The sequence below is a fragment of the Engystomops pustulosus genome, chromosome 11 (genome assembly GCF_040894005.1).
Source record: "Engystomops pustulosus chromosome 11, aEngPut4.maternal, whole genome shotgun sequence".
NCBI lineage: Eukaryota > Metazoa > Chordata > Amphibia > Anura > Leptodactylidae > Engystomops > Engystomops pustulosus.
In genome coordinates this window covers 72,700,114-72,716,728 of record NC_092421.1, presented here as the reverse complement: position 1 = coordinate 72,716,728, position 16,615 = coordinate 72,700,114, and the positions used below count along the sequence as shown (strand labels likewise).

At 46.9% G+C, this 16,615-nt stretch overlaps 1 protein-coding gene across 1 annotated transcript in view; it reads left to right on the top strand.

Moving 5' to 3' along the window:
• LOC140106595 (alpha-2-macroglobulin-like) overlaps positions 1 to 16,615 on the top strand; it is a 75,742-nt gene that overhangs the window by 36,006 nt on the left and 23,121 nt on the right. Inside the window, exons 20-25 of the mRNA XM_072131111.1 lie at positions 784 to 910; positions 1,629 to 1,750; positions 2,983 to 3,040; positions 4,847 to 4,930; positions 12,332 to 12,508; positions 12,871 to 12,952. Of these exons, the coding sequence (XP_071987212.1) occupies positions 784 to 910; positions 1,629 to 1,750; positions 2,983 to 3,040; positions 4,847 to 4,930; positions 12,332 to 12,508; positions 12,871 to 12,952 (650 nt within the window). The remainder of the gene's footprint in view (positions 1 to 783; positions 911 to 1,628; positions 1,751 to 2,982; positions 3,041 to 4,846; positions 4,931 to 12,331; positions 12,509 to 12,870; positions 12,953 to 16,615) is intronic.

Genomic DNA, 16,615 nt, shown 5'->3' with positions numbered 1-16,615 from the left:
TCTCGGTGCATGTGAATTTAAAATTCTGCGGTTTGTCCGAATCAGTCGGTTGTCCGACGGCCACATCCCCAATTTGTGTCGCATGAAAGCCGGCGCCGATGCAGCAAAATCCGATTGCGTGTGCCAAAAACCCCTGTGCAATTCGTCACAAATCGGAAACATTCAGGAAACCCGACGGAAATGTGTTACGCGGACCCTTAGTAAATGTGCCCCAGTATGTTGAGCATTCTATGTGCTTACTGTACCATGCACGGGGCCTATTGCCGTCTATGGGGCTGTCTATAGGGCAACAAACTTGTGCCCGTATATGCATCCCCAAAAAGGCAGTGTGCATGGGGCCTAACATTGATGAAAATTAAGTTCTCCTTCATTTTGTCAAATATTTTGCATGTCTCTTGGACAACTTTAAGGAAGTCCACTACCTCCCATATGGCATATAAAGTAAGTTTTGCGGCACTCCAACAGGATCATCATATACAAGGGGCGTGCTGTTATTTTTTATGTTAAGACTCCATGGTTTCCCATAATTGCCAAATTAGAAGATTATGAGACCAAAGCTGGACTGAGGTTTCTGAAGCTGAATTTTTTAAATATTTTTTTAAACTGTCAATAGTAAATTATTTATCTAACCCAAAAAGATGATGTCTCCTGGAAATTGTAGAACCTGATGCTTACTATAGCAGGTCCACTGGAGGGTCTTCTGCTTGGCCCAATCCAACTGTTTAAATAGACACCTGTAGAAGCTAGAAAACCTCAGACATGTATACATATCTGTACTTCCAGGTACGGACCACCCTGCAGACCACGGAGGAGTTAGAGGAGCAGCCGTGTGATCACTGTCAGTACAGCAGCTGTATCTGCGCCGATGAGAGCAAAACCTTCTACTGGAACCTGAAAGCCGCCAAACTGGGTATGATGGGAGCTGAGACTTGGAGATAAAACTTACCAACACACTTCAAATTAAATACAACTTTTTGTACTTTTGCTAACAATAAAACAAAAAGCTACTTTATGACCACTAACTATGTTACATGATTATTAGGTAACATCATCAACGCAGATAATGAGGGGTCGCTCTCTTTAGTCTTGTGTTGACCAGTGTTAAAACTGAGACTTTAGGATTGTGAGACCACTGAGGAGATTGGATAATGGATGTTGGGGCACAGTTACTTACAATGCCGCTCAAGTTCACAGAAAGTGCATTGTCCGTGTATAATACTGCGTGCGGCGCTTCACTAAGATCGTGTGTCGCTTTCCCACTCAGGTCCGACAGAGTTCACCATCTTTTTTGTGGTGCACCTTTAACATAGGGCGTGCAACACAATTTGAAAGTTAAATATGGTGTCTGGTCCGAATCAGTTGGACCGTCCAACGGCACGCCCCCTAATTTGTGCCAACGCAGCAGCGCCACAAAAGGGTCGCGTGCAACACAATTGCAGCGCAGACACTTCTAAAATAGCTGTACAAGCCGTTTTAGCTATGAAGAACGCGCACGGTCCAACTAAAGTGCGTCGTAAAGAAAATGAGCCCCATTAGGTGGCCAGGATTTCTCGTGACAATATTAGCTATCGCTTTCGGAAAAACCTAACCTGTGACATTCAGGATGGTTTTCTGTTTACATCCTCTAGGAGAAGTAAATATCACTGTCCGGACAGAAGCTGTAGACACAGAGGAATTTTGTGTAAATGAGATCCCTGTGGTTCCCAAACAAGGCAGCACTGACACCGTTATAAAGCCGGTACTGGTACAGGTAGGTGCAGGAATGGGGTTGAAATAAATTGGTTAAGTCTACTATTGGTAGATCAAACTGGGACACATATTTAGCCAGCTGTCATATAAACAGACCAGCACATTAGAATATTTGAGCAAATTTTGAAGATACACTTCAGAATTTGCTAAAAAGAATAAATGCTGATTGTGTTGCAAACATGTTTTGACTTTTACTATAACTTTACCGAAGCTTTGCTATAGCTTTACTACAACTTTACTGTAGCTTTACTATAGCTTTACTACAACTTTACTGTAGCTTTACTACAACTTTACTGTAGCTTTACTATAGCTTTACTACAACTTTACTGTAGCTTTACTGTAGCTTTACTGCAGCTTTACTACAACTTTACTGCAGCTTTACTGCAGCTTTACTACAACTTTACTGCAGCTTTACTATAGCTTTACTACAACTTTACTGTAGCTTTACTACAACTTTACTGTAGCTTTACTGTAGCTTTACTACAACTTTACTGTAGCTTTACTGTAGCTTTACTGTAGCTTTACTGTAGCTTTACTACAGCTTTACTGTAGCTTTACTATAGCTTTTCTACAACTTTACTGTAGCTTTACTATAGCTTTACTACAACTTTACTGTAGCTTTACTGCAGCTTTACTACAACTTTACTGTAGCTTTACTGCAGCTTTACTACAACTTTACTGCAGCTTTACTACAACTTTACTACAACTTTACTGCAGCTTTACTACAACTTTACTGTAGCTTTACTATAGCTTTACTACAACTTTACTGTAGCTTTACTATAGCTTTACTGTAGCTTTACTGTAGCTTTACTATAGCTTTACTGTAGCTTTACTGTAGCTTTACTGCAGCTTTACTGCAGCTTTACTGTAGCTTTACTGTAGCTTTACTGTAGCTTTACTGTAGCTTTACTATAGCTTTACTACAACTTTACTGCAGATTTACTATAGCTTTACTATAGCTTTACTTCCCTGAAGCTATGCCAAATCTTTGCATCCAAATCTTTTTCGCTTTAATTGTCCTGGATATTGGTATATATACCCCCCCCCCCTGTGGTTTTCAGAAAATACACCAGATTTATATGAATCTACAAATTGACAAATAGATTTGCTCATCCTTAAAAGCCTGCAAATAAGAAATTCTCTTTAAATGGCAAAATCTCTTTAAACCAAACCTTTGTATTGCAAATTTGATTACTTTTACCAAAATATGTAATAGTTTTTTTATCTTTTCAGCCTGGAGGTGTCCTGGTGGAGAAATCACACAGCTCTCTAATCTGTATTAAAGAAGGAGGTAAGAGACGTAATATTACATATGGCCGGACTTGTGATGCTAATCGGTGATAGAGATTTATAGTTTAAATTTTCAATCAATTGCAAATTGTACATGTTATAGCAAGTAAGGAGTATAACAAATTTGGCAAACTTTTTATTTTTATATCTTTCCTTCTTTACACATTCAAGTGTCATTAAGTGTCACAAAAATGCAGTTGTATAATTACTGGAAGATATCCAACGGATGGAGGATTTGACCTCCAGGAGGTATAAGGAATGGGAGACCCTCTGGCTCTATATCCAGGCCTCCTAGGAATATCGCTCCCTCTTGGATGAATGATAGGTCTACTCCCAATCCCTGCTGGTGTTTTAGTGGTTTCTCCTTCCCCCTTTCTTTCTCTCTGCCCTCTACCCTACCCCTTCCGGGTACAATTTGTTTGGTTTTGTGTAGACTAAGGTTTTTGGCCAGATGCTGATTTTTGTGTTACTGGCCAGGGGTAGTTATCGGGGAATGTTCTCCTTTCTTTTTGACTTTTCATTATTTTGTCTCATATGTCTCTACTGCTGTACTATGTCATGTTTGTCTGTTCTTTCGAAAAGAAAGTCTCTCCAGAACAGTTTAAGGTTAAAGGAAACCTACCACCATGGACTGACCTATTAAGGTAGATCCGGTGGTAGGTGCATCTAACGAATGTAAGGATAACCCTTTTTAGGGCTAATCCTTTAGTCCCCACAATGTTTTAGAAAGTTTAATGGCCTTGATATGCAAATTTAAAGAGGCTACTGGGGCGTGGAGTAGCCGAGGCTACACAACGCGGCTACTCCATGCACCAGTACACTTTTTGATCATCCTACCAGATATCTTCAGCGTGCCGCAACAAGGTGCTGAGCGTACTCGTCCGCGAAGCCGAAGTTCTGCACACGCGCAGTACACGGGCCAGCGGCTGCGCGTTCTCGGCTCCACAGCCGGAGCTACTGCGCATGCGCAGAACTCCGGCTTCATGGACGACTGCACGCAGCTCCTTGTAGCTGCACGCTGAAGAGATCTGGTAGGAGGATCAAAGAGGCTACTGGGGTGTGGAGTAGCCGCACAACGTAACCTCTACTCCGGCTACTCCACACCCCAGTAGCCTCTTAAGAAAATCTGCACATCAAGTCCATTAAACCTAAATGGTCTATCCTTACATTAGTTAGATGCACCTTAATAGGTAGATCCGTGGTGGTGGGTTTCCTTTAAAGGGGTATTCCAGCATCTGCAGAGTGAAGAGACTGAAGTATGTCGTATAGTGGCTATACTTGGTATTGCAATTCAAGTCCATTCACTGGAATGGGAGTGAGATGCTGCAAGGCCACAGGATGGATGTGACTTCACTGCTCACTATGGCAAACCATTTAAGAGAAATCATATTGTGATATTTTCATGGAATGTCTTTTTTCACGTAGACGCGCCACGTATAGCATTACACTATATGTGTTATGCCATGTGAACCATATTTGTAAAACCAAAAAGCTAAAAACTGCTTCCTGTTAGTGATGTATGTTTTTTTTCCAACATCATTGCCAATGACATGAATGCTGCTGCACATCGTACAGTCTTGTGCTTCTCCTGTGATTCACCCTTTGCCTAAGACCTTCATTTGTGGCTCTCAGGTGTCCGGCTCACAATTTTGGAATAATCTTTAGAACATTTGTTTCTGATGTAAGATGTCAGATTTGAGGTCCTCAAGGGATAAACCTCTATAGAGTGAATTTTACAACTAAGACTTGTCCTTTTCAATATGATTTTTGTTTTTCTATAATAAACCATGTTGCCATTATATTTTAGGACAACCTAAAGTGGAAGAGATTTCTCTGAAAATTCCAGATAATATTCTGGAGGACTCTGCAAGAGCTCATATTACAATGCTGGGTAAGACCTATAATGTATGAATCCTTCCATTAGTGTCATCATGAATAATAAAGGTGGTCCCTGACTTATAGACAACCCCTTATTACAGACGGACCCCTCTCCCCACTGTGACCTCTGGAGAAGCTCTCTGGATGCTCTTCTATAGTCCCAGGCTGTAAAGTGTCTGTAATGACGTTATAATAATAATTCTTTATTTATATAGCGCACACAGATTGGGCAACGCTGCACCGAGTTTTGCCAAATCGGTCCCTGTCCCCAATGTAGCTGACAACCTAATCAATCTACCATTATGTTTATGGCGTGTGGCAGAAAACCGGAGGACCCGGAGGAAACCCACGCAAACACGGAGAGAATATACAAACTCTTTGCAGATGTTTACCCTGGAACATGAACCCAGGTCCCCATCACTGCAAGGCTGTAATGCTAACCAGCGTTGATAATGTTTCCATTACAACACAAACTTTTGAAAATCCAATAGTTTTTTTTGTCTGGAGCTACTATTATAAAATATACCAGTTCTGACTTACATACAAATTCAACATAAGAACAAATTTAATGAACCTTTCTTATATGTAACCCGTAAATGCCTTTATATGGGATTAGTAGTTACTAGAGATGAGCGAACATACTCGTCCGAGCTTGATGCTCGTTTGAGCATTAGCGTACTCGTAACTGCTCTTTGCTGGGACGAGTACTTCGCCCGCTCGAGAGAACGGCATCTCCCGCCGTTGTGATTTTTGACGGCCAAAAACAGAGCCAATCACAAGCCAGGAGACTCTGCACTCCACCCAGCATGACGTGGTACCCTTACACGTCGATAGCAGTGGTTGGCTGCCCAGATCAGGTGACCCTGGAATAGACTAGCCCCTGCCCGCGCTGCTCGGATCATTCTCTGTCTGGATGCCGCTAGGGAGAGAGCTGCTGCTGGTCAGGGAAAACGTTAGGGTGTTCTATTAGAATAGTGTTAGGCAGGAGTGATTCTTAGGGCTGCAAAAACGTTATATATTTACTTTTTTTTGGTTTGCTTGTGGCTGGGCTTGCTGCCACTAGTAGTGCAGCTAGTACCATATTGTGAGGAATTTGCAGGGAGACTTGCGACCGTTGTGTTTAGCTCTTAGTGACACGCATATCCACCTCAAACACAGAAGTGGGACAATTTATTAGGGGTTTGATTTGAATTAGGCACAGTCTTCTGATTAATTTTTTTTTACGTTTATTTTTTTTTATAACTCAAAGTCATCAGGCACAGCACAAAATCCAGTTGTGTGCTGTCAGTGTAGGTTAGAAACTAGCCATAGCAATAGGATAGCATCGTTTTGTTTAAAAAAAAATAAAATTAAAGTTTACACTTTAATTTGGAAAATGTTTAACCCGAGGGCTAGGGGTAGAGGACGAGGGCGTGGACGTGGGCGTCCAACTACTGCAGGGGTCAGAGGCCGTGGTCCTGGGCGGGGTGAGACACCACCTGCTGATGAGGGAGCAGGGGAACGCCGCAGAGCTACACTCCCTAGGTTCATCATGTCTCAAGTTACTGGGACTCGTGGTAGAGCACTGTTGAGGCCAGAACAGTGCGAAGAGGTGATGTCGTGGATTGCGGACAATGCTTCTAGCCATTTGTCCACCAGTCAGTCTTCCACGCAGTCCACCCATGTCACCGAAATCAGCACTCCTCCAGCTCCTCCACCTCCTCCACCTCCTTCCCCCCAGTCTGCCCCCTCCCAGCAAAATTTGGCATTTGAACCGGCATACTCTGAGGAACTGTTTTCTGGACCCTTCCCACAGTCACAAACCACTTGTCCGGTTGCTGCTGAGCTATTTTCCGATGCCCAGGTTTTCCACCGGTTGCAGTCTGTGGGTGATAATGACATTAATGACGTAGTGGAAGAAGTGTGTAAAGAGGTGTCGGACGATGAGGAGAAACGGTTTTTCAGACAGTGGTGAAGTTATTGTCAGGGCAGGAAGTCCGAGGGGGGAGCAGACTGAGGGATCGGAGGATGATGAGGTGACAGATCCAAGCTGGGTTGATAGGCCGGGTGAACACAGTGCTTCTGAGACGGAGGCGAGTCCTATAGCAGAACAGGTTGGAAGAGGCAGTGGTAGGGCCAGAGCTGGTGCATCAGCGCCAAATGTTTCACGTAGTCAAGCTCCCGTGGCGAGGGCTAGATTTTCAGAAGTCTGGAGGTTCTTTAAAGAAACACCAAATGACCGACGGACTGTGGTGTGCAACCTGTGCCAAACCAGGATCAGCAGGGGTTCCACCACTACTAGCTTAACTACCACCAGTATGCGCAGGCATATGAATGCTAAACACCCCACTCAATGGCACCAAGCCCGTTCACCTCTGGCCGGGCACACCACTGCACCTTCCCCTGTGTCATCTGCTAGTCAGCCCCCTGCCCAGGACCCCGGCCCAAACACCTCCCGTGCGAAAACCCCATCTTCGCCTCCACGATCCTCCACAGCCTCCACCAGTGTTCAGCTCTCCATACACCAGACGCTGGAGCGCAAAAGGAAGTATAGTGCAACCCACCCACACGCCCAAGCCCTCAATGTCCACATCTCCAAACTGCTTAGCCTGGAGATGCTGCCATATAGGCTGGTAGAGACCAAGACCTTTCAAAACCTCATGGCGGCGGCGCCCCTCGGTATTCGGTCCCCAGCCGCCACTACTTTTCCCGATGTGCCGTTCCAGCCCTGCACAAGTACGTGTCAGACAACATCATCCGTGCCCTGATCAACGCCGTTTCTGACAAGGTCCACCTGACCATGGACACGTGGACGAGTGCTGCCGGGCAGGGCCATTATGTATCGCTGACGGCACATTGGGTTAACTTGGTGGAGGCTGGGACCGAGTCTGACCCTGGGGCTGGTCATATACTGCCGACGCTGAGGATTGCGGGGCCTACCTCGGTCCAGGTCTCAAAGGCCTACTATGCCTCCTCCTCCTCCCACCCCTCCTCCACCTCCTCCGAATTACCATCCGTGGGCATGGCGCCATCAGTCAGTAGCTCTAGGCACAGCAGCAGCGCCATCGCTAAGCGACAGGCGGTGCTCAAACTGCTGAGCCTAGGCGATAAAAGGCACACCGCCCAAGAACTATTACAGGGCATCACGGCGCACACTAATCTGTGGCTGGCTCCGCTGAACCTGAAGTCAGGCATGTTTGGGTGTGACGACGGCCGTAACCTGGTGGCGGCTCTGCAACTCGGCAGACTGATACATGTGCCATGCCTGGCCCATGTGTTAAATCTGATAGTTCAGCGTTTCCTCAAGACATACCCCAATCTGTCTGATTTGCTCACGCTCACCGACTGTTGTGCGACGTGCCCACCGGGTGGAATTCAACATTAACCATGTTATCCAGAGTTTACCAGCAGCGCAGAGCGATTGTAGACTGCCAGATGTCAACTTCCACCAGAACTGGTAGTCAGGTCAGTCAGCTTCCTCAAGTCTACAATGAGGAGTGGACATGGATGTCTGATATCTGTCAGGTGCTGAGTAACTTTGAGGAGTCAACACAGATGGTCAGTGGCACTGGCAGGGGTATGCTTTACAAGGCCTTTGCCAGTTTTATGTCACCCCAGCAAGACACTGTCACCTGTCCCCAGTCTCGGCAGAGTAGGGCTGATCTTTACAGAAAGATGGTGAGGGAGTACGTAGCTGACCATACCATCGTCCTAAATGATCACACAGCTCCCTACAACTACTGGGTTTCAAAGCTGGACAAAACTGGCGCTGTACGCCTTGGAGGTTCTTGCCTGCCCTGCCGCTAGCGTGTTGTCCGAGCGGGTTTTCAGTGCAGCTGGTGGCATCATCACCGATAAGCATACACGCCTGTCGACTGACAGCGCTGACAGGCTGACGCTTATCAAGATGAATAAAGCCTGGATTTCTCAGAATTTCCATTCTCCACCAGATGAAAGAAGCTCAACCTGAATAATGTTTGCACTCCTCCTCCTCATTGTCCTCCTTCTCCTCCTCTTTGTACACTAAAGCAGAGGAAACTGGCTATTTTTTGCCAGGGCCAACTGGCTCTAGCTATAGTACTCTATGTATTTAATTTTTCTGGAGGGCCACTTACCCGGTCCTCTGTTTTAAACAATTTTTGGGAGTGCCACATACAGGCACTCAATCTATTTAATTTTTCTGGAGGACCACCTACCTGCTCCTCTGGTTTGAAAACTTTTTTGGACTGCCACATACAGGCACTATCCAAATTAAATTGTCTCCATAGCAGCCTCCACACATCGTCTTTTTAGCTGCCTCCACACGTTGTCTCCATTGCTACCGCCACAAGTCATCGCCATAGCTGCCTCCAAAAGTCGTCCATATAGCTGCCTCCATACATGGTCCCCTTATCAAACGAGCTGTGTCAGGCAGAATTTTGGGTTGTTTTCATGGCTTCCACATCAAACTTGTTAACTTTGTCGCCACCCTGCTGTGTAATCCACAAAATATACTGGCAAACTTTTATCATTTACCAATATTATTTCAGCGCTTCTTGCGCATCTGTTTACATTCCCTTCACCCGCCATATCCAAAACTTATAAGAACGCTACTACACTTGATCTTATACAAAAGGTTCTTAGAAGTGCTGTTTGGGGAGTAGCCGAGAGACAGGGGCTTGGATTGGCGAAAGCTCGCCTGGCAGCTGAGCGCCAGCTCCATCCCAAGATCCAACTAACATAGTTTTAACTGCAGCACCTTTAATCTACTACTAGTTCACTGCCTCCATACATCATCCCCTTATCAAACGAGCTGTGTCGGGCAGAATTTTCAGGTGTTTCACCAGATACATAGTGGAACTCGGCCCTTCTGTCGCCGCCATGCTGGAGACCTGAAGTTGCAATCATAGCAGCGCAAAATGGATGCCCCATACTGTCGCTCTTAATCATGGAACCATTTCCGAAAGAACAATTAAAAATAGAACCACCATGCTATTCCATTATTCCTAGGTGAAATATTCAAACGACCCCGCCTGCTTTGAAAATTATAATTTTTTCAAAGTAAACGCTTCTGGCCCCCAGGCCCATTTTGTGTGGGGAGGAGCCGAGAGACAGGGGCTTGGACAGGCGAAAGCTCGCCTGGCAGCGGACCGCCAGCTCCATCCCAAGACTAGGCAGCCTCAGAGGCATCCATGCATGCTGCCCCTGCTGTTTCCTGTCCATTTTCCCTCCACGATCCTCCACAGCGTCCACCAATGTCTCCATGCGCAACTTTCAACTCTCTATACCCCAGACGCTGGAGCACGAGAGGATATGCAGCACATCATCCCCTTATCAAACGAGCTGTGTCAGGCAGAATTTTCGGGTGTTTCACCAGATACATAATGGAACTCGGCCCATCTGTCACCGCCATGCTGGAGACCTGAAGTTTCAATCATAGAAGCAATATGGATGCCCCAGTAGTCACTCTTAATCATGGAAGTCGTCTCCATGGCTGCCTCCACATGTCGTCCCTTTATCAAACGAGCTGTGTCAGGCTCATTTTTCGGGTGTTTCACCAGATACGTTATGGAACTTGGTCACTATGTCGCCACCATGCTGTGTTATGGACTAAATATACCGTCAACCTTTTGTTCACATAGGAAATCATTTCAGCGCTTCTTGCTCACCTCCTTTGGTGAAACCTGAGTCCATTTAGGGTATGTCGCCATGACACTCTCTAGCCTGCCGCTGCTGCCACTGCCTCTGCATGCCGTCCCCTATAGTGTCAGGGTCAATTATTGCATGTTTTAGATGCTATCTAGGCTCATTCGGTCACTCTGTCATGGCCATGCTGTTGCCCATAATTTTGGCATAATGGTGCGATTAGGCAGCCTCAGAGGCATCCATGCATGCTGCCCCTGCTGTTTCCTGTCCATTTCCGTGGTGTTTCCATCCTTTTCTGAGGTTCCCAGGTGTTTGGCCAAGCTTCCCTGTGCAGGGGAAAAATGCTCGAGTCTCCCATTGACTTCAATGGGGCTCGTTATTCGAGACGAGCACTCGAGCATCGCGAAAAGTTCGTCTCGAATAACGAGTACCCGAGCATTTTAGTGCTCGCTCATCTCTAATTATAACCCATTACAGGCGGTCCCCTACTTAAGGACACCCGACTTACAGACAACCCATAGTTACAGACAGACCCCTCTGACCTCTGGTGAAGCTCTCTATAGTCCCAGACTGCAATAATCAGATGTAAGGTGTCTCTAATGAAGCTTTATTGATAATCCTTGGTCCCATTACAGCAAAAAATGTTTAAAATCCAATTGTCACTGGGGCCAAAATAATTTTTTTGTCTGAATCTACAAAATTTTGACTTCCATACAAATACAACTTAAGAACAAACCTCCGGACCATATCTTGTACGTAACCCGGGGACTGCCTGTAATAAAAAGCTCCATTACTGTAAAAATCAGAAGATGAGGAAGACAATGGGCAGATTTATCAATCTTATTATGACAGAAGTTTGCGTAAATTGCACCAAAAAATGTTCTATAACACCTTGTATAACATAAAGAGTTTTAGACACTTTTGAGACGGTTGTGCCAAAAGGGGCGTATCCTCAGTTTAAAAAAGCCGCGTCGCTTCTTCAATCTCCCCTTTCACAGTTGCTCTCGGTATCTTCCTGAGGTCGTCAGCTGTAAAATCGGGGAGGCGCTGATATGATGTGACTACTATGTGTCGCTTAATGACTGCCGGGCTCCGGAGCTACAGGCTTACACGTCCAACTCCATGCGCGGCAAGACCCCCCCCCTCCTCCCACCGCAGGGGTATTTAAATACAGGCAGCACACTTCCGTTTTTCACAACCTACACGCAGGAGCTGCCACCCATTTGAATGGAAATTGGCAGGTTTCTGAACATATTTGAAAGTCAACATCCACATCTCATGGGCACAGCCATACAGAACCTTGACCATCTCCTGGCCATGCCATATGGATGTGGGGAACGATCGGTGCTGAGACTGATCGTGGTTGTTAAATAGTGTGGTATAAGCTTCGGTCACCCATCCCTGAACTTAATTTTGCCTGAACTCTAACATCAAAATTATGTTCAGGGTCTTGTCCAGGGACCCAAACTGGAGCCCTGCAAACCCCACTATCCAGCATATGACAGGAACTAAACTATATAGTCTAACTCTGCATTGTCTTACCTTAAGGCTACATTCAGATGCCCGTTGCCTGCCATAGATGTTAGAGGAGGAGATGCCCTATCTTTTCAAGGGGTACGGAGCGGTACGGTGCCGCACGTGTGCCGTGCGCCCATTTCCCTATATGTGGGACTTATATTGGGCATATATACGTCGGTCATATCTACACCCCCCACGACCGTCTGACTAAGACTTTTCATAAATGTTCCCCAATATTTATAACACATTCATGTTTTTTATTATGAATTTACGAAATGTTCTTGCACTTCAGGAGATCTCATGGGCTCAGCCATGCAGAACCTTGACCGTCTCCTGGCCATGCCATATGGATGTGGGGAACAGAACATGGTTCTCTTTGTTCCTAATATCTTCATCCTTCAGTATCTGGAGAAGACTCATCAACTGAACAGTGAAATCCAGAGCAAAGCCAAGAAATTCCTGGAGAGTGGTGAGAAATTCTACATTCCATACCATTGCCATTTATTTAGCCACGAGTGGTTCAAGGCCTTCAAGGACTCGATTGGTTTCTGGTATCACATGGTAGACATATAACCTGCATATAGTGAAGAAAACAGTGATTTTTTTTTTTTTTTTAGGTAGTATGGTAAGTTTATATTACCGGCGGCGATATGCTAAAAGGGGTCCACAATATTCCGCCTAAGGTGGGGACTTCATCCCTCCTCGTGGCAGATGTGGTCCTGGATAGCATTAAAATCTTCTTTATTGATAGCAAACACAGTAAAAGCCCTACTTGAGCAACATCGACTATAGGCAGTCTTAGTGATAGACAACTACTTCTTCTTCTCACAGGATACCAGCGTCAGCTTACATACAAACATGATGATGGATCATACAGCGCTTTCGGAAAGAGTGACAAAGAGGGAAACACCTGGTTTGTGAATTTTGATTTACTATTGGCATGTTTGGAAGCATTAGAACAGTGATGGCGAATAGAGATGAGCGAACATACTCGTCCGAGCTTGATGCTCGTTCGAACATTAGCGTACTCGAAACTCTCGTTGCTCGGACGAATACTTCGCCCGCTCGAGAAAATGGCATCTCCCGCCGTTTTGCTTTTTGACGGCCAGAAACAGAGCCAATCACAAGCCAGGAGACTCTGCACACCACCCAGCATGACGTGGTACCCTTACACGTCGATAGCAGTGGTTGGCTGGCCTGATCAGGTGACCCTGGAATAGAATAGCTCCTGGCTGCGCTGCTCGCGTCATTCTCTGTCTGGATGCCGCTAGGGCGAGAGCTGCTGCTGGTCAGGGAAAGCGTTAGGCTGTTCTATTACAATAGTGTTAGGCAGGAGTGATTCTACAAGAACCCAACAGCCCTTCTTAGGGCTACAATAACATTTTATTTTACTTTTTTTTTGGTTTGCCTGTGGCTGGGCTTGCTGGCATTAGTAGTGCAGCTAGTACCATATTGTGAGGAATTTGCAGGGAGACTTGCTACCGTTGTGTTTAGCTCTTAGTGACACGCATATCCACCTCAAACACCGAAGTGGGACAATTTATTAGGGGTTTGATTAGAATTAGGCAGAGTCTGCTGATTTATTTTTTTTTACCTTCATTTCTTTTTATAACTCAAAGTCATCAGGCACAGCACAAAATCCAGTTGTGTGCTGTCAGTGTAGGTTAGAAACTAGCCATAGCAATAGGATAGCATTGTTTTGTTTTAAAAAAAATAAAAAAATAAAAAAAAATACACAAAAAAAAAAATTTAAAGTTTACACTTTAATTTTGAAAATGTTTAACCCGAGTGCTAGGGGTAGAGGACGAGGGCGTGGACGTGGGCGTCCAACTACGGCAGGGGTCAGAGGCCGTGGTCCTGGGCGGGGTGAGACACCACCTGCTGATGAGAGAGCAGGGGAACGCCGCAGAGCTACACTCCCTAGGTTCATCATGTCTCAAGTTACTGGGACTCATGGTAGAGCACTGTTGAGGCCAGAACAGTGCGAAGAGGTGATGTCGTGGTTTGCGGACAATGCTTCTAGCCATTTGTCCACCAGTCAGTCTTCCACGCAGTCCACCCATGTCACCGAAATCAGCACTCCTCCACCTCCTTCCCCCCAGTCTGCCCCCTCCCAGCAAAATTTGGCATTTGAACCGGCATACTCTGAGGAACTGCTTTCTGGACCCTTCCCACAGTCACAAACCACTTGTCCGGTTGCTGCTGAGCTATTTTCCGATGCCCAGGTTTTCCACCGGTCGCAGTCTGTGGGTGATGATGACCTTCTTGACGTAGTGGAAGAAGTGTGTAAAGAGGTGTCCGACGATGAGGAGACACGGTTGTCAGACAGTGGTGAAGTTGTTGTCAGGGCAGGAAGTCCAAGGGGGGAGCAGACTGAGGGATCGGAGGATGATGAGGTGACAGACCCAAGCTGGGTTGATAGACCGGGTGAACACAGTGCTTCTGAGACGGAGGCGAGTCCTATAGCAGAACAGGTTGGAAGAGGCAGTGGTGGGGCCAGATGGAGAGGCAGGGCCAGAGCTGGTGCATCAGCGCCAAATGTTGCCCGTAGTCAAGCTCCCGTGGCGAGGGCTAGATTTTCAGAAGTCTGGAGGTTCTTTAAAGAAACACCGGATGACCGACGGACTGTGGTGTGCAACCTGTGCCAAACCAGGATCAGCAGGGGTTCCAACACTACTAGCTTAACTACCACCAGTATGCGCAGGCATATGAATGCTAAACACCCCACTCAATGGCACCAAGCCCGTTCACCTCCGGCCGGGCACACCACTGCTCCTTCCCCTGTGTCATCTGCTAGTCAGCCCCCTGCCCAGAACCCTGGCCCAAACACCTCCCGTGCGAAAACCCCATCTTCGCCTCCACGATCCTCCACAGCATCCACCAGCGATCAGCTCTCCATACCCCAGATGCTGGAGCACAAAAGGAAGTATAGCGCAACACACCCACACGCCCAAGCCCTCAACGTCCCCATCTCCAAGTTGCTTAGCCTGGAGATGCTGCCCTATAGGCAGGGCCGGATTAAGGTTGGTGGAGGCCCCCACTGAGTGCAGTGTGCATACACATCCTCCTGCTCACTATTCACGCAGTAACACTGCTACATACAGCCGCCTTATCCCCAGTAATACATCTATATACAGCCGCCTCGCCCCCAGTAACACCGCTACATACAGCCGCCTCGCCCCCAGTAACACAGCTACATACAGCTGCCTCACCCCCAGTAACACAGCTACATACAGCCACCTCGTCCCCAGTAACACAGCTACATACAGCCGCCTCGTCCCCAGTAACACAGCTACGTACAGCCCCCTCACCCCCAGTAACACCGCTACACACAGCCGCCTCGCCCCCAGTAACACAGCTACACACAGCCGCCTCGCCCCCAGTAACACAGCTACATACAGCCGCCTCATCCCCAGTAACACAGCTACATACAGCCGCCTCATCCCCAGTAACACAGCTACATACAGCCGCCTCGCCCCCCAGTAACACACCTACATACAGCCGCCTCGCCCCCCAGTAACACACCTACATACAGCCGCCTCGCCCCCCAGTAACACACCTATATACAGCCGCCTCGCCCCTAATATACACACATACAGCAAATACACACACATTCAGTATATACAGCATTTTCACAGACATGCGGGAAATACACACACATTCAGTATACAGAGCATATACATACATACCATATACACAGCATATAAACATAAACATACATCATATATATATATATATATATATATATATATATATATATATATTTAAATGTGCACATATATATGCTTATACATATATAGACAGTAGATGCATATATACATATATAGACAGTAGATGCATATATACACAGTATATACATATATAGACAGTAGATGCATATAAATACAGTATATAAATATATATAGACAGTAGATGCATATATACACACAGTATATACACTGTACATACACTATATACACAGAATATACATCATATATACACACAAATAAATACATATGTAGTGTATACTTACCCTTTTAGGATGACCGGCCTTCGCGTCAGGCGGGTGTTCGGCGTGGGGGGGTCGGTTGGTTGCTGGTTTGGGCGGGACCGGGGGGGGGGGGGAGCTGCCTGTTCGGGCGAGGGTCGGGGTGTCAAGCAGAGGACGTCCGCTTGTTCCGTGGAGGGGGGGGGTTAGGAGCGGAGGGCAGCTGCTTGTTGCGGGGGGAAGGGGAAAAGCGTAGGACGGCTGCTGTTTGTTCTGCCGGGGAAGGGGGGAGGAGCGGAGGACTGCCGCTGCTTGTTCCGCCAGGGGGGGGGGGAGAGGAGCGGAAGATTGACGCTTCTTCCAGCGGGGGGAGGGGGGGTTTGGAGCAGCGGGCGGACGCTTGTTCGGGCGGGGGTTGGGAGCGGAGGAAGGGCGCTTGTTCCACCTTTTGCGGAGGAGAGCAGAGGACGGCCGCTTTTTTTGCGGGGTTGGGGAGCGGAGGACGGCCGCTTGTTCGCGAGTGGGGTTACGAGCGGGCGGGGAGGCTTATCCATGCAGCGTGTTGGGCGGGCAGGGAGGCGGGAACCTGTGCCGGGGGGGCGGACAGCT